General features: G+C 44.7%; 1 protein-coding gene across 1 annotated transcript in view; it reads right to left on the reverse strand.

Annotated features, from left to right (window-relative positions):
* Nucleotides 1-19070, reverse strand: part of ATP6V0D1 (ATPase H+ transporting V0 subunit d1) — a 43262-nt gene that overhangs the window by 18930 nt on the left and 5262 nt on the right. The window contains exon 2 of the mRNA XM_060253955.1: nt 1273-1444. Coding sequence (XP_060109938.1) covers nt 1273-1444 — 172 coding nt within the window. The remainder of the gene's footprint in view (nt 1-1272; nt 1445-19070) is intronic.

Below are 19070 nucleotides of genomic sequence, written 5' to 3' on the forward strand. Positions count from 1 at the left end.
AGAATTTACACGAAGCGTTGTGCATGTGTGTTTGGTGCACACCAAGGTGTGTACAAGGTTAACTACAAATGACTAGCAGCTTCGTGCAAGCAGGAAGGCCAGTAAAAATTCAAATACGTCTAGCTTTTGTAGACCCATTTACAAGGAAGTTAAGATAAAGTCTGTTTGCACCAGTCTTTGTTTCCAAGGTCACATGTGCCAAGGAGAAGGGCAATTTTTGCCGCTCTCTTTTTCCAAGTCATACATGCCAAAGAGAATGGCCATTTTTCCACAAGGAGGATTCTGTGTCCTGGCAGATGAATGTAAAACATCCCATTATACTGACTTAGTCCATCTAGTCCAATACAGGTTGCAGCTCCCCAAGGACTTCTGCAGAAAACCTTCAACTAGAGATGCCAGAGACTGAACCTTTCAGCAGAAAACCTTTAACTAGAGATGCCAGAGAATGAACCTGGCAAAGGCTGCACTCCACCACTGAACGTGTTCCTGGCATGGTGAAACTATGAATGTTTCCCATACACTACAGACAAAGATCAAAGATAGCACCTGCTTGTGTGTATCCCGCAACACTTTTACAGAAAGGCAACCACCTGAGTGTGAAGAAATGCACATTGTTACAGAGCTAAACACTCTAGAATTGCAACAGAAAAGACAGTATTCAAACAATGGGCCAAATGAAACACACTTTCCCTAAGGAGCTGGGAATCAGCAGCACCACCACCTTGTTTTGGATCCTTGGGATGTCTTAAACACACTCACCCCTCCTGCCATCTGGCTTCAATCCTGGTTCGCTTGCTACGGATACAGAGCAGGCCTCACTGGTGAAGGATGTAGGTGTGAATTTCCTGCACTGTGCTGAGGGCTGGACTAGATGACCCTTGTCACCCTTGCCAGCTCTTTGTTTCTATGCCAATCCTTCCCCAGAGCAGTATTTACTGGTGACAGTGTCCCTCCTCTATTTTTGGGCTCAAGACAAGGGAAGTTAATGGACTGTGAGAGTGCCATGATCATAAGACAGAAAACAGATCCTATTCTGAGCTGGTCTCTTGACAGCTCACTTGGTAGAGAGGCAAGCCAAGAAGCTGCCTGTGGGCTCACCTGCCACACGCGTTGCACCGCTGGAGGAAAGACGCAACAGGGTTCCATGACGGAGCATGGCACACCAGGCCTGCTTCCATCCAGCTGCTTTCAAGGCACCAGGCCAAAAAAAAAAGGCTTTCCCTCAAAGCATAAACTTTTAGCCCCTCATCCGATAGGAAAGCCCACACTCACGTGATGAAGTCCAGAAAGCTGGCCAGGGGTTCGTAGGCATGATTTCTCATATGGCGGAACTCCACCACCATCTTCTCCTTCAGCTTGTCATCAATGACGGACACGGTGAGAGGGGAGGCTTCGTTCGCCAGGAAGTTCCCATAGTCTGTGCTCTGGAGATGGAGCTTCAAATCTGGGGCGCCAGGGTAGGGGGGTGGCGGGGAGAGAAGAGACAAAAAAAAAATTAGAGGAAAATTCCTAACTGAAGCACCATTGTGGACCTAACTAGGTAGCCTAGCGACACCTGCTGGGCAAAGGGAGACAACTCAGCTTGGCTATTGTGCTGCACCTTGCTGGGTGCGTGCCCAAGGATGCCAGAAGTTCAGCCCTTGGCTCATAAGTCAGCCTTTTGCTTAGAAAATAACTGAGGCACACAGCATGCTCTTGAACTTTGCATCTTCTTTTAGACTCGTGGCTGACGCTAATGCTTCGTCAAAGAAAATGTTGCAAATGTTCCTGAAAGTCTCTTTACTAGGTCATTGGAATGGGGTGGGGGAAAGGAAAGACACTGAATCAAATGCCTGAAACCTGACAGACGGCATTTTGGGACTAGGAGAGGCAAGACAGACACGGAGCTGTACTGAAATGCCATTCGCATGGTTCACTTCCCTGTCCTGCCTGCTAAAGCAGCCACTGAATTTCTCCACTAGGATGTCCCACTGACCTTCTAACCTTATTTGCCCCCACCCAGTTCTCTGTCTGCACTACCCAGACAAGAGACAGAGAGATACATGCATGAGCCCACACATTCTGACACCAGGCCACCAAAGTTAATGCACAGACAACTGGCTCCTTCCTGACCTGGTCACTGGAACAGGGTGACTGCTGAAGAGCTTGAGGTGTTAAGGAAGAGTTCCATACCCATTTGGCTGACTTTGTTGAAAAAGGGGAAATTCGGGACCACTGCGGGCTTGGTCTCTTGAGCACTGTGAAAAAGCCTACTGCTGCAACAGGAGGGCAGGGCCTTGACACAGGAAACCCAGCATTCCTGAAAACATTCTGCCAAGGAAAGTGAACCCTCAAGGAGGAATAATTCCAGATGGGCAGCCATGTTGCAACAAAAGGCAAACAGGAGCTTGTGGCACCTTGAAGACGTTTTATTCCGGTGTAAGCTTCTGAGGACTAGATATCAGGTAGATCAGGTTTTCAAGATAAGAAAGATCTGAAGATGTCAGGAAAGAGTAAACATTAGAAATATAGAGGCTTGAAAGAAAAATGAGGAGCACTGGTGAAACATTCTTTGATGTTTCATCATTTGCAACAAGTGAAATCCTTTTAAGATATGGGGACAACAAATGGTATTGGGGCTTGCTGCAGTGTCTGCTCCCTGTCTCTGACAGGTAACACATGGTTGTAGCTGGGGCTTGTAAGTAGTGGTTTGTCCCACCCTCTTTGGAGCTACCTTGTATATCGGTCTGCCCCAGGTACCAAGACTGCCCTTGATTGTGTCTGCCCTTTGCTGGGTAGGCATGGCCATTTTACGAATAGCTGATGCAGATTCTTTAGTGGAAACCCTGTCCAAGGAAATGGGACACGCTGCCACCTACTGGCTGTTTTCCCACTTAAAATGGCCTGCCTGGCATCCATCAACCAGAATTTTCCCATCATAGTTAACTCCCACTTTATCGAACAAACTCCCTGAGGAGGCATCTTTGTTAGAAATCCCCAGGAGGCCCTGAAAAGCTGTTTTATTCACCAGGACTTTTAATGGAGCATAAACTGCAGGTGTCTTTTTTTAGGGTGGGGGTCTCTTGACTTTAAATTGTAATGCTTCAATTGTTACTTGTAAGCCACCTTGAGCTACAAGCAAATCCTGGAATTAATATATTGGGGGGGGGGCGGGGTTGCTCCACAGGGCTTTGATTGTGGCCCACAGGAGGTAGTGGGATGGTCTTTTGCTCTGGATAGCGTTTGAGCACATGGATACTGATTCAGATCCTTGGCCCATCAAGATCAGTCTTACCTACTCTACCTGGTAACAGCTCCCCTGGGCCTCAAGCTGAGGTCTTCCACACCCCTGACTACCTGATCCCTTTAACTGGAAATCCTGGGGATTGACCCTGGGACCTTCCGCATGCCGAGCTCTGCCACTGAACCCCAACTGGAAACATGCAGACATATGCAGCTGTTTCTGACATCGGGCAGTGCTTAAGTGTCTGTTATGCAGGGGCATACTATGGCCCAGAAAGTAAGCCTGCAACACAGACAGGCTTAGGATGAAGCTGTTGGAACCCTGATGAAATCTCATTAAGTTGCCTTCACACAGCCTGAAATCATAAAGAAATAGAAATGTCAGTCATTAATACAGTGGCACACTATGCATGCCTCTACCCAGGTATACACAGCGGCACCACTAAGCTGAAGATGAGCCTGGAGAAATTCTAAATGAGGACAAAGTGGCAGATCTTGGGATTAGGTAAGTGGCAACATTCGGAGGTGATATTCCAGATGGCTTGGCTGGGGTGTGTGTGGGACAGGCTGGAATACAGATCTTCATGGTAAACATGAAGTGATCATCAGGGTGGACCTCACTCCCATCCTAACACTCCAATGAGCTAAATTTGTTTATTAAAGGGCGTCTATTCTTTGGCTCAGTTTTTCAACCCTCCTCCAATCTAAGGAGCTCTCCTCCAAATTAAAAGGCTCTTCCACTGGAAGAAGGTCAGACCTACCCCATCGATTTTTCAAGAAGCCCGTAGCATCCTGAAAATAACCAGGAGTGCTAGATGACACAGGGACAGAGGGCAGATATACTGTGACCGGACACTCTTAACCACTTGAAATAGCAGGATGGTGAAAACAGTCCAGTTAGCACACTTGCAACAACAGGCTCAGAAGTGGGCAAGGCAGACAATGCCACACTGGCATACTCTTTCCCCTGCCTACAGAAGGGAGACCCCAGATGCACAGCTCAGTGCGTCAGATAAAGGGCATAGATCCAGAGGAGTTATTCGTGTTAGTCTGTTGCTGCAAAATAGTAAAGAGTCCAGTAGCACCTTTAAGACTAACAAATCTTATTGTAGCAAAAGCTTTCGAGAAACACGGCTCTCTTCATCAGATGCATGGAGAGTATGTAGAAACTGGACAGAGATATATAGGTAGTAAGGGGAGGTGGGAGTGGATGTAGGAAGCAAGCGTCGTGCAGAGTTCCATCTAAGATGAGTCAGTGTGAGCTAGCTCACAGATTTTTAGCCTCTGGCTCAACACATTTGTGTCTTGGCTCAGGAAAAATGGCCCCAGAGCAAACTTATTTATACAGTAGCGCATAACTTTAATGACAGTAGAATTGTTGCTCACAAGACTCCACAGTTTAGAGGGAGTACTGGTGTCATGTAAAAGCACAGCAGTAGCAAAAATAATGAAAAAGGTCGAATGCATGATCCAGGCTGAGTGTGACCACTTTCTTCTATTGATGAATCTGAATGGAATACCTGAAAGGGAAAGGCAGTTACTTCTAGTAATAAGGTAACCATCTAAAGTAATAACCATCCAAAGATGAAGGGCACTCTTCCTAAGCTGCCACTAAACGTCTACTTCAGTTTGCAGGCCTGCAGTTGTGGCAACGTCTTCCTTACCCTGGAGGTCCTTTGGGAGTACATTCACCTGCTAGGACCAACAGGCACCTTTTACTCACTAGAAAGACAGAGGTGAACAGGGCCAGCAGACTGTCAATCCAGCAAATGCAGCACGACTGCCTACCACGAGGCTGAATGGAAAGCATCCTGGTTTGAAAACGTCAGCCTCCCTGAGCAGCTTTTTACTAGGGCTCAGCTACTCTTACATTTAAAGGACACTCTTCCTGTCTTAAAAAGCCTTTCCCTTTTGATTCCAGATCCAATGGACAGGATCTGTCCTCCTCGGGGATCCTGGTTTTAAGAGCTGCCGGCACAGCCCCGTCTTAGGGCTCCCTCCGCTTCTTCTCTGTAGGCAAAACACATCCAGTTCTTTTAGCCATCCCTCTTACCAGCTGACTTCCAGACTCTCATCAAAAGCCAGACATTCCAAATTCAGGGTGATCAGCTCATTCTTTGTGCAGCTGCTCTGACGAAACCTCCCCTCGCTTGGTCTCAGGCCTCCACTTGGTCTCAGGCCACACCCTTCCAGATCCCAGAAAGCACCCCCAGAGACTGCAAGCCAAACCAAGACAGAGAATGCCCCTTGCCAAGTGCCACTTGCTGCCCCCAACTCTGAGGCTCCCCCTTTCCTTCAGCTTCACGGAGAGGTCACGAGCAAAGATGCATCTCCCCCCCCCCCCTGAGAGTCAAGGGGCACCGGGAGAAGGCAAATGAGGCGAAGACTGAATAGAACCAGATGGGAAGAGCTCTCCAACATCGGTTTCTTGGAAACGGAAGTTCAAGGCATTCTCAGGCCTCCAGTGTAGCAGTTAGTTGTATAAGTACTTCTTTATAGCGAAGAGATTTTTTTTTGGGGGGGGGAATCACTTCCCAAATTAGGAGCAGCAGGGGGGTCAACAGAACAGATCGAGACTGTCATAAGCAAGCTAAGCGAAACGTTAGATTTTATCTGACATTGCCCTTCACTCAAAACTGCCTGCTGTACACACCCAAGTGCTCAGCTAGCAATACACACATGCAAACATATCCCTATCAACCTGGCAATTTTGTACCCTTAATACCCTTTCTGGTTTTGTACCCTTAATATTCTTTCAAAATAATTTTTTAAAATTAAAATGTGTTGCTTCCATCTAGGATCAATGTATCCATATCACTCTAAGATGTCCAGTGTGTGTTTGCACTGTGGTTATGCCTTGCTTTAATGCCACAGAGCTGTTGTTTTTTCATTGGTTGTGCTTTCCTGGCACTGGCTTTGTTTTACCAGTGGAAATCCACTTCAAGCAGGTCTCTGGAGAGGTAGCACAGGCATATGAACACCCACTCACCCACAGTTCCCTTAGAGTGACTCGGACAGTCATCAAGGTCAATAGTGTCTACTCGAGATGGGCAAGTGGCTTTCCAGGCTAAAGTCTTTCTCATCACTTGTCATCTGATCTTTTTAAAGGAGATGCTGGGAATTGAACCTGGGGCCTTCTGCATGCAAAGTGAAGGCTTTTCCAGTGAACCACAGCCCCTTTTGAATAAAAACAACAGTCAATGGAACCCAAAAGCCTCCTGGACGGAATCCCCAACAGAATGTGCCGCTGCACTTGCACCTCCATCCAAAGTATTTTAGAGCTTTGCTCCCACAGCTGCAATGGCAGCAGAGGAAAGCCCTCCCCTGACATACAACATCTTTAAGGGGCAAGGAATGAGAGCAGGAAAAGATTAGAGGGGGACAGAAAGACTAAGAAGATGACTGAGGAAGTGGCCCATAGCCTCTCAAAGCCAAGTCCAGTGGACTAGATCACCATTAGGAATTGTGTCCAACTCAACTGTAAGAGATCTACTGCTATTAATTTGAACCTAATTGTTGCCTGCATCACTCAAAGCTGCTACCTTTTCATTAGTTCCCAAATGTAAGCCACATTGAAAGCTCTGGCTAGGAAACAGGATACAGTGCAAAGAAACGCAAGAGCCAACATATAGCTCAGGTACAGCTCAAGGCATGACATCTCCCCGGCTACTATGACATGTGGGCATACAGCCAAATCTCACACATAGCTAACCTGTATGTACATGAAGGGAATACAAGGTGCTGGCTGAGGAACTCAGGCTGGGTCCCGACATAGTTCACCTACTACAGCTGTTACTAACTTCTCGTCTCCTCACATAAATCAGCACTGCGGCAGGTATCACTAGCCGTCATCTGCCTGGCTGAACTTTATATCCCACTCCTGTTTCAGGCCACAGGTTCCAATTATCCACGTCATTTAGTGATCGTATTAAAAAATACTTGCAACAGTACACTAAACTGGAATCACAGCAAACCATTATATGCTCAGATGACCATTTCACACAACCCCTGGGAACAGGCCTGCAGCTATGGAGGGGGGCAGGCCCCACAAATCCTCACCCTGCTTTACCTTTTTGGTCCCTCCACTGCTCGCCTGCCACCTTCTCCTCGTTCGCCCGCTGCCTTCCTCACCCCTGCCTTCCTCACCTGTCCACCACCTTCCTTACCCACCCCCATCTAAAATCTTCTGGCTGCGGGAAACATAAAAATCATCACTTGGCATGACGCTCTTAGAAGTAAGATTACCTGGAGTGGTCCCAGAGTGCAACAGGAGGTGGGGCTATGGCTTAGCAGTAGAGCATCTATTTGGCATGCAGGTTCAATCCCCAGCATCTCTACTTTAAAAGGTCAAGTAACAAATGATATGGAAGACCTCTGCTGGATACCCTGGAAAGCTACTTCCAGGCACAGGAGATAGTACTGACTTTTATGGATTGGTGGTCTGACTTGATATTAGGAACCTTTGTCTGTTCAAAGGCTGCCACAGTCCACCTATAACCATTTAGTTTCCCAAAAAATGCACTTGCCATAAAGCTTACCATTTGTCCTTTCTGGCTAGATCTGATCTTTGAGGTTGCACAGAGGCTGCAGGCTTTGGTGCAGAAAAAAAAAATGCCCATTTTAACCTTTCCAGAAAAATCTGTTCACTTATTTGTATTTTAGTTATTTATACCCCCATCTTTCTGCCTTCATAAGGGCCTCCAAAGCAGTTTACAAACTCAAACATACAAAATAAAAACATCAAGAACCATCAAAACAAACAAAAAGCACATCATTAAAACAATTAAATTCAAAGCTATAACAACTATGACAACATTAAAACAATACTGGAGGGAACACCACACAAAGCAAAAGTCTTCACCTACTGGCAGAAAATGGCAACAGAATGAGACAGAATTCTGGAGTTTTGGTGCCACAACCAATAAGGCTCTCTCCTGGATTGCCACTGCCTAATCTCAGAAGGGTCTCAGATGATGACCTAGGTGACTTAAAATATTACAGTGCACTTCTTCACTGCATAGGAAGGCAGGAATCTATGAAGAAGCGATTAGAAAAGTCATAAAACCCAAAATGTATTGAAATCAAACACCTTTGCAGATGAGGCTTGGTTTACACATGTCAGAAAATAAAATGGAAATAAGGTGGTAGAGGTTTTAGGAGGAAGAAAGGATTGCACCACTTCAGGCTGCAGGTGGCAGATTCCACACAAAATAGGCTCTGTTGTTTCTCTAAATGTAGGGAATTCTTGAAATGGGAGAGTGTGCTGAAGTGTGATCTTTCATGATCCTCCGTTGGCAATCAAACTGAAATGGTGCAGCCAGTCCTACCACCCTACACTCTCCTGAACATGTAAACAGAACCTAGGACTGGTTCTATGCACAATGAGGTGGTAGAAAGGACCATAACATTTCAGATTGCAGGCAGGCAAGAGTACCACTTTTGAGTGCTCCCCTAGTTAAAAAAACCCTCTCGCATTTAAAAAAAGTAGCACCCTAGGGAGAAAATATTCTAATCCAGTCCTCTTCCTGTGGCATAGCTTTCTATCTGCAGGGGATTTTTCCACATAGGAAAGACATTCAGAAATGCAGTTCTCCAACTGCACTCTGAAGCATTCCAGTCTCCAATTCGGTCACTGCATTCTGCTCCACGTGGCCTAACAACTGGGGGAAAGCCATCCAGCCAGACACAGCACAGTCCATCTTCCCTCAACTAGCCATCCAACCCCCATGCTGGAATCCTGCCCATGTCACTGATCCAGAGGTGCTCCTCTTCACTGCAGCCTGAGCATGGGCCGGCTCTTCCTCTGCAGCAATCCAAAGCGAACATGCTCTCGTTGTGAAGTCTCAAGGAACACACCCAGAAACTTTGGCACTTCATATTCCAATGTGTTTTCAGAAAGTAACAGAAGAAAGGATTTGCAAGTGCTGCAGTGGGTCAGGCCAAGGCTGGGGATGCAGTGAAGGGACCCCCACCTCAGGAGGAGCCGGAAGTGCAGGAATTTGCATAGACTCATAGTCGGGAGGGGGGGCGGGGGGGGGGAGAGTGAACTGTACAGTGATCAGCATTTTGCAGGACAAATATCAAATTTCCACCAAGACCACAAAAAGAGTCACTTGCGGTTAAGTTTCAATCATGCGTAAGTTGAACATGATTCCACGTTGTAAGATAACGGTTCACACTTGAATGCTACCCCTCCGGATTTCATGTCCTGGAAGTGCTGTACTGCACATGCTTCATAACTGTGAAACCTTTATTATAAGGATAGCATCTGCTTTATTACAGAACTCTACCGTGCACAAGGAGGACAGCCTGTGCCGAGAAAGATGCTTTTGGCCCCCAAACGCCAGCCTGGAGAGCTGAGTGTACAGACACTGGCCACCCTTGCTCTAAAAAGAGAGGGATGGCCTCTCTCTGTCCAGCTGAGCAGCTCCGCTTTGGCTCCTCTTCATGGCTTCTATTTGTCTACACAGCTTATCTGACTCCAGAACTTTTCCAAAGGTTAATAGGTTTCAGGCTGTTCCAAGGAAAAAGGTTGAGCTCCTACGGGCCAGTGCTGGGGGCGGGCAAAGGATGCAGCAAGATTCTCAAGTCTGCTTTCCAAAAGAGGCTCCTTCAAGGGCCGGAACAAAGTCCCCCAAATATGAAAAAGGGGCCAGGGTGTGTTGTTAACATAGTTGCAGTCCAGCTAATCAAATGGGAAACGGGGACAACTGCCAGCGCTGGAAGCGACTGGAGGTGCAGCAGCCAGGGGCAAGCTCAGCCAAGTTCTCCACTGGGAGAACGCAACCTCCGGCAGGAATAAGGGACTTTCATTAGCCAGGAGGAATCTGACCGCCAGAAGCATGTTACCAAGCACCCAACATGGTGCCTCATCTTGGCGAGCCGAAGTGCTGCAGCTCTGACTCTCAAACCATGACGCTGGGACTGATTTCTGCCACTTCTCAGTTTTGCAGGAATTACTGGTGACAGACTTTGTTGGATCTGCACCCTGAGCAAGTGCACACTGCATTTCAGGAACACCCAACAGGCAGCTGTAATTCAGACAGGCAAAGGAAAGGAATTCATTTACACAACGCAGAATCAATCTGCGGAACTCACTGCCACATGAGTTAGAAAGGGATTCGACAAATACAAGGAGCGTAGCCATGATGAACGTCTGTGTTTTGGGTGGCCAAACTTGCTTAATGTAAGAGCCACATAGAATAAATGCCAGATGTTTGAGAGCCGCCAGACATGAATAATTTACACACATGCCTTTATTAAAACTCTTAATACTATCTTTGCACAGAAAGATAAAATACATATGTAAGCACTTTACAACATGACCATGCTAGAAAGAGACGTTTTAAAAAACAAAAGCTGGGAATAACAGTCCTCATAAGACCAGCACTGGGAAAGGTTAGGGAATTATTTTTTGCACCAGTGGGAGAAGGAAACATATATGTACCATATAAATCACTGATCACCATTCACATCATCATGCATCTCTCTTTGCCTTGACGTCAAGGTATGTAAATACTGCTCCTACAAGAGCTATAAAACTAAGAGGAACCCTGTGCCACCCTCTTTAATTCTGTTCCTCTTCCCAGTGGCTTCCTCAGCTCTTGGGCTTTCTTTCCTTGCTCCAGGTGATAAGAGCTTGCAAGTCTGTCTATTTCCCCCTCCTTCACACAGGGCAGAAACAGTCGCCTAACTAAGGGTCAGCACTCAGAGGCTGACTGAGGTCCTGATGCTAAGAACACTTACTTGAGAGTAAGCCTGCATTAAGTCCCTCCTTGACTTCTGGGAGCTACACAACATCTGTGAAAGAGCCACATGTGGCTCCCGAACCACAGTGTAGTCACCCCTACTCTATGCCATGCAGGCTTTTCAGGGACATCTGGTGGTCACTGTGGAAAGCAACACTGCCACATGAGTTAGAAAGGGATTCGACAAATACAAGGAGCATAGCCATGATGAATGTCTGTGCCTTGGGTGGCCAAACTTGCTTAATGTAAGAGCCACATAGAATAAACGCCAGATGTTTGAGAGCCGGTCCAGCAGGACTCTTATGCTCTCAACATCTTCCACTGAGGATTCTGGAAGCCATACACATCCGAGATTAGGGGAAGGGACTGCAGACTAGAAGGTGTTCTTCCCAGATGGACAACTCCCCAGCTTCTCTTTTTCTTCAAATAAGCCATTTATCTGGTTGCCAAGGCAAGTACTGACTCCTTCCTCATCAGGACACCCCTCCCCATAAGCAAATGGTCCAAGCCCCCTGCCAAACAGTACACAATCTGGGGCTCTCTGCCAAATAAGTACGTGCAGCCCCTTGGCCACCATAGCTCAATGGAACCTCCATGTTCAGAGATAGTATATCACCAAACCCAGGTGCTAGGGGCAAGCAGGAGAGGGTCAGTGTCTTCCTATCCTGCTAATCTACCTCACTTTTAGCCTTCCCTTCCTCCATGGAGTTCAGAACAGGATTCAGAAGTGGCCAACAGTAGCTCTCCAGATGTTTTGCCCACAACTCCCATCAGGCCCAGCCATTGGCCATGCTGGCTGGGGCTGGTGGGAGTTGTAGGCAAAAAAAATCTGGAGATTTACTGTTGGCCACCCCTGAATTGGTCCACCCTTTATATTATCCTTACAACAACAACCCTGTGAGGTAGTTCAGGTGGAGAGAGAACAGTCATCCAGTAAATATAATAGTAGAGAAAGGATTTGAACTTGGTTCCCCTGTCCCCACAGTGATTTACCGGCTTACCGGAAGCACCTGGTGGTTGGAAACAACCAGGATAGGAGCAATGGAGTTTTGCTCTTATCCAAAAGACTCTTCCAAGGTTCTTCTGTTCTTACCCCTTGTGATGACTGCCAATTCTCAGGATCATTTTATTTCTTTCTCCTCCAATGGGTGCCACTCCCAAGGGGCTTCAAACAAGTTTTTTCTCTGCTTGATCCCTAGTGAATACCAGACTGCTGGGCCACTCACTTTCTAGTTTGTGTCTGCTCTCAGTGATTCTCAAACAGTTCCTTTCCAGAGCTAGGAAAACCTCAAAGACAGTCTCTGTCCCAGAAAACAGGCCTCAGTTTCCAGCCTCCCTTCATACTCTAGACTAGGCTGCAGGACAACAGACCAGAACCACTTTTTCTGAAAGAAACAACTGGGACACACATGCAGAATTACATGCAGCAAGATTCTTACCCCAAAACTGAATGCAATGTAATGTTTCACCAGAGGAAAACTGAAACGGAAAACTCACCCATAGGGGTGCATTGCATTCAAGGGAAAGATCCAGAAGCAAAGCCCAAGGGGACAGATCTCTCCTACCCAGCACAATGATACAAGCTCGAGTGACAGGACTTCAAGCATCTGATTATTTGTTTTGAGGCAAACAAGGACTCCGTGCTCAAAAAACACAGGCCAAAATGGAAAGCTTGTTGACAAAGGGATGGATCCTATGTCAGCCAAGAGGGGCACACAGATGGGGAAACTCGTCCCAGGATAGCACATCTCCAGGTCACACAGATTAAAAGAGGCTGAACGGAAAGTTAATGCGAGGTGCCATCTTGTGATGAAAGTGAGAACTGCAAGTGCAGAAAATTATTCTGGCAGGCACCCCCTCCCCCCCAAAAAAAACTATGGAAATTACACAGACGTGCAAGGGTATTTCTCTCCTTCTCTCTCCCACTACCAGAACAGCTGTGGACCCAAACATAGCATCATCAGCCAGCCATCTTTCCCATGTGATTTCCTTCGCTACAGCTTTTAAGATATGATGTGACAGGATTTTGATTACATCCAAGTTTCGCTGCTGATCATGCATGCTTTCATGCAGTTATGATTGCATAGCATCTATAGTTCAATCTGATCATGTAAGGTTTTTTTATCTTTGACAGTTAAATAAAACAGATTCAGAAATATTAGATTTTGCCTTTTAACAGACAATAAGAGTTAAGTTTGGCATTCTATTCTTGCTTGAAACACATAACAAGCTCATATCAGATGCATTTTTAGATGCACTGGTTTGATCATCTCATTAACAGTAAGAACTAATATTTTATCTAGATGAGGATGATATGTTTAAAACAGAAAGATTTAGCATAAAATAAGGTTGCTATTTTTCTATATAAATGGGTTAATACGATAAGCAAATCAGATTTCTCTGGACAGGACACTCAGAAAATACAAAGTGAGATTTCTGTTTGTGGACGTGATTTCATAGAAAAATTCCTAAAAGCAGTTTAAGATCATAATCTAAAACCTGGTTCACTTTAAGATTGTATTTACTTTAATATGGTTGAGAAATGCTAAGAGATCTGGCAATATTGGCATTTGTTTTTGCAGTCGCTATAGGGTTAATTCTCACATGCTTGTTTTTTCTAACATCTTGTCTAATAAAGATAATTGTTTCTTTTTAAAATAAAAATAGTAACTCTCTGAAGACTGCCTGCCTGGTTTGCTGGTGAGAATTCAAAGAGCAGAACTTGCTATTAATTTGTACTATTAAAAATTAAGGGATGCAGGTGAGTGAGCAAAAATAGTTTAAAAGATCGATCTTAGAGAGCTAATTAGTCAAGATTCTCTAACTGAATGTGACAGCAGAGCACATTACCTCATTACAATAGGACTGGTTCATTCAGCCACTATGGTGTGGTGTAATGGTTAAAAGTGGTAGACTCTATATCTGAAGAACCAGGTTTGATTCCCCACCTCTCCTCCACATGAAGCCAGATGGGTGGTCTTGGGCCAGTCACAATTCTCTCAGAACTCTCTCAGCCCCACCTAACTCACAAGGTGCCTGCGGGGGGGGGGGGGAGGGAAGGTGATTGTAAACTGCTCTGAGACTCCTTAGGGTAGAGAAAAACAGGGTATAAAAACCTATTATTTTCTTCTAGTTCATTCATTCCACAATCTTCTTAGAAAAAGCCTATTAGTCTCAACATAACCAAGACTTAGTTCACTTTCTCTCCTTGACCATCACCACCAAATTGTTGAAAACCCCAATAGATGAATAAGACTGTTCTATAATTTTTCCTGTATCCTTTCTCTACTATTATTTTCTTTTATATATATAACAATAAGACCCTTCTCACCAGCTTGTCTCAAAGCTATTGTATATGCCTGGTCCACACAGCCACAACAGTTTCAGTTCCCATACAACTTTTCTAAGAAAATGAAAACTCCCATCAACATTAGTCTTGTCCAGCTCAAGCAGAGTCTTCCACATCACCCACCCCCTAATCCTTTTAGCTGGAGATGCTGGGGATTGAACCTGGGACCTTCTGCAAGCTATGAGATGCTCTGCCACTGAGACATGCCAGCCCCACAAGAAGCTTTCTTTATCCTGAGCCACTGGTCTATTATCAGTGAGTACTGCCTGCTCTGGTGGTGGGTCTCCAGTGGGGGTTCAGTCAGAAGCCAGCTCCACCAATTTCCAAGCTCTGCCTTCTAAACAACCACAATTAGGTTGCAGTCCAAGCAACTGACTCCCAACAATTCTGGCACTTTGTAAATTGCGCAAATATTGTGTGACTAACTCATGAGAAAGGGTGACCTATTTGCTTTTTTGGGACAGTATTGCTATATCACTACTTCTGCATTGCACCTATTAAGTCTGTTCATCTCACTGCTGTGAATATTTGTAGCGCATTTCATTTAATGCATATCCCCCATCTTTCAGGGAACTCAAGATGGCTTGTGTAAGACTCCCAGGCGGCCTCACATTCAAGCACTAACCAACATCATTTTTGCTTAGCTTCAACAAAAGTTGCTGCATTGCATGCCTTCAAGCCACACGCTCAGTCCTTAATCCTTCTGTACTACCTGCACAAGCCATGTTCACAGGCTACATTGATCGCATGCACAATGTACACTTTTATTTCACTTGTGGCAAATTCAGCACATGTGATACAAACACCATGTTTATCCAGCTACTGGCTCTGGTCCCAGTTGCGAAACCAAAATGCACCGGCTGTTTCTTACAAAGTATGTGTGCACATTCACTGTAATGAATCAACAGGCCTACAAGGGTGTACATTAAGCATCTTCTATCACACACTTCAGGTGTTTTCTACAAAGGATCAAGTGCTAATACTCACTGTCTGAACAATGAAGACAAAATGAGGAACTCTACATTGAAGCTCCACCAGGCTACCTGCCCAACACTGCCCCCAACAACTGTCCCTGCTCCCTGAAGTTATCGAATGCAAGACTCTGAGCCCAGTGGGTAACCCTGCCTGCCTTTTTTTGGGAGACTTTCTTACTACTGCACAATACTGCTTGGCTTCTTGAGGTGGCAGACACTGGCCTCTAACTGCTCTGCAAGTGAGCATGAGCTTGTGAAATTCTTTGCACAAGACAATTTGTATCCCAATATTTTCAATTGTTTACATTGTGTGCTAATTGTCCTGTAAAGCTGTTGAGCCTTGCACGCATCAGATAAGCATTTACTGGCGATCCCTGGTCCAAAAGATGTGTGTCTAGCTTCAGCCAGGGCCTTTTTGGCCCTGGCTTGAGCCTGGTAGAATGAACTCCCAACTAGAGATCAAGGTCCTGTAGGACTTTTTACAGATCCACAGGGCTTACAAAACAGCTATTCCATCAGTCTTTTGGGTGAATCAGCAGATGTCAACCATCCGGCCCCTCCTGCTATCACCAACTATAAAGTCTTCAGTCTTTGAGGACCTTGGATGACAACCCCGGCCTTGGTTTAGCCAAGGATAGGGCATCTACCATCTGGAATCCCTTATGGGATTTAGCCCTCTCTGTTTCAATTGACCAATACCAGGACACCGCGGGAATAGTTGAAATAGTCTGAACGCCATCATTTTAGGGGCTACAAATGTTACAGTTTTTAAAATCTGATTTTACTGTTTTACAACCGATGTTGTAACCTGGCCTGAGCCTGTTCACAGGAAGGCCAGGATAGAAATTGAACCAAATACATAAATAAATCCAGTATAAATGCCGTCAATGAAGAAAGTGGGAGGGGGGAGAATTAAGGGGGGGGGACACGTGAGAATGTGCTCCTAATGTATATAAAGGTTGTCTGAACTTTCATGTCATGTTGCCATTATTTTATTTTCACTTCACTGGTTACAGAAAACAGATTTCGCTTTCCCACCCTCCCCCCGCTGGATTCTCCCTGCCAAATTTCAAACACATAAACAGGTCCTAACTTTATAATCTATCAAAATTCTCAGAATCAAGAGGAAATTGTTTTGCAATGGTTGTTTTTAAAAAATGTTGTCCAATTGTTCAAGAAACAGCAAAAAAAAAATCATCTGACCTGAGGGCTTCAGGAATGGGGGGAGGCAGGTAGCACCAAGTCTTTTGGAATGTCCAGACTCTTCCAAAGCCCAGAAGTTCATGTGACCTTTTTTGGCCATTTAAAAGGCCCAGGGAGATATACAATAGTCTTACCATAGAAGGGAATGGCTTGCAATAGAAAAGTATCTTAAAGGAGTCATATCACACACAAGGTGCAACGCTGGCAGGTAAAGACAACTCCATCAGGTGCCATGGAGGGAGCAATTACCTATTTGCATGACCTGGGCCAAAACAATGCCCACAGAGCTGGATCAAGAAAAAGAGGAAAGAGGAAGAGTGAGCTATGAGGTTAGACTGGCATTCAAGCCAACCACAATCTGGCACCTGACCCCTTGTGCTCCTTATGATCCCTACATGGCAAACTGGATGCAAATTCCTTCATTGGCTTCCTCTGCCCTGGAAACTCTCTTAATGTTTCACTCTCAGGACACCAGGAAGTGTTTTTATTGCCAATTTACAGACCTTGGTTAATAACAGCATTAATCAAGAACTGCCTAAGGCCGTTATCTCAAGAACATTCTTTGTCTTGGCAGCTCCTTCATATTTTAACAGCATGATAAATTACTCATGAGAAAAAGAAACAAACAAAAAAGGAGGCTTCAGGACCAGAGCAAGCTCCCTGGTAACCAAGTGCTGAAGAATGAGAAATCCGGTTGTCAGATAATCATGTTACATATATAAAGAAATCAGGTTGTCAGATAATCTTGGGCCTCCCAAGGTGGGGGCACATTCGGCCAGATCTTCGGGCTCTCCACTGGCTCCCAATAACATACCGAGTCCGGTACAAGGTGCTGGTTATTACCTTTAAAGCCCTATATGGCCTGGGACCGGCCTACCTGAAGGACCGTCTCTCCCCACATGTTCCCCAGAGAGTACTGAGGTCGGGGACTCAAAACCTTCTCACCATCCCCGGGCCTAAGGAAGTCCGTCTTAAGACAACCAGAGACAGGGCCTTTTCCATAATGGCCCCTACATGGTGGAACCAGCTGCCAGAAGAGGTGAGGGCCCTGCGGGACCTTGCTCAGTTCCGCAGGGCCTGCAAGACAACCCTCTTCCGGCTAGCCTATATCTGACTGGGAAATAAATGCAGCTTATTAGACTTCTGTGAATCATATTGTATAGATTTGATGTTAAGATTTTAAGGTTTTTAGGTTTTAAATGTTCTGATTTTTAAATGTTTATATATGTAATGTTAATTTAAACTCTGTTTTATTGTTTGCTGTGAGCCGCCCTGAGCCATTTTTATGGGAAGGGCGGGATACAAGTCATAGAATAACTACATAAATAAATATAATAAATAAAAATAATCATGTTATATATCTAAAGAAATATTTTTCTCTCCTCTTCAGATCTTGCAATTGCTTCTAAAGCTTTTATCTTGAACTGTGCTAATTTGGAAGTTCCACAGAAGCCAACAGAGTTCATTTCTACGCAAGTAAGTAAAGAACTCAAATGATAAAGAGCATTTTGGCTCCTCAGATATTGAAGCCATGCTATGAAATCAGTCCAGGCTGAATATATAAATGAGACTTTCTATGGTGTCTTGTGACTGCTTAAATTGGTGGTGCATGTTAAAAACTTTCTGCCACACTGCAGCTTAAACATATATGCAAAAAAGAACAGGTTATTCTTTAAAGGAGAGATGATGGAGCCATAAAATTTCTAGAAATTTTGAAGCCATGTGGGAAAACATTAAAAGGGCATTCTAGGGGGAAATAAAAACTTGTGACGAGTGTATATACACACACACACACACAATGCATTTTACATTAAACAGCAAATTTAAACCTGGTAAGGAAGTATTGCAATACATGATATACTGATTTTCTTTACCAGCTCTACATTTACAGTTTAGCATAAATGCATCACTTAGCGGATAAAACTGCACTGCTGACTATCTTTATGAAAAATATAAATGCCAGTAAATTGCCAATACAACCAATGCTAGAGAGCTGCAACCTGCAAGCCACTACACCCTTTTCTATTTTAGTATATGTGTGAGAAGTAAGAAAAAGAACATGTTGAAAATAGAAACCAAATTTTGCAGTATACAAAAGGAAGCATACGATTTGAAAAGAGATATTCTCATACCATCACAAGACTGGCATCATATTTGGATGCAGAACTGAACTTTATAACACTGAACTCTTCAATAGTGTCATAGTATATTAAGTCAGTGCAATATTAGTCAGATTTAAACAATAAACAGGCCCTCAAAAATATGTTTTCTACATCCAGGAACAATTATTCTCTAGTGATGTTGACCAGGGGTGTCAAACTCATTTGCTATGAGGGCCAGATCCAACATAAATGAGCCCTTGTGGTCATAAAATGTAATGCCAGGTAGCAAAAGATATAAACTTTATAAAGGACACACACAAACACAAATATTTTTTAAAAACATAAAATAAAATAGGCTTAAAAGATTAGCACTCTTGCAATATTTTGTTTAACAGTTTCTGATAACTGACACCTCTTGCTCTGAATTACTGCATCAAAATCTGGAGACAATGTCTATGCTGTATCAATCCTG

This window comes from Heteronotia binoei, chromosome 14, assembly GCF_032191835.1.
Source record: "Heteronotia binoei isolate CCM8104 ecotype False Entrance Well chromosome 14, APGP_CSIRO_Hbin_v1, whole genome shotgun sequence".
In the NCBI taxonomy this organism is placed as follows: Eukaryota; Metazoa; Chordata; class Lepidosauria; order Squamata; family Gekkonidae; genus Heteronotia; species Heteronotia binoei.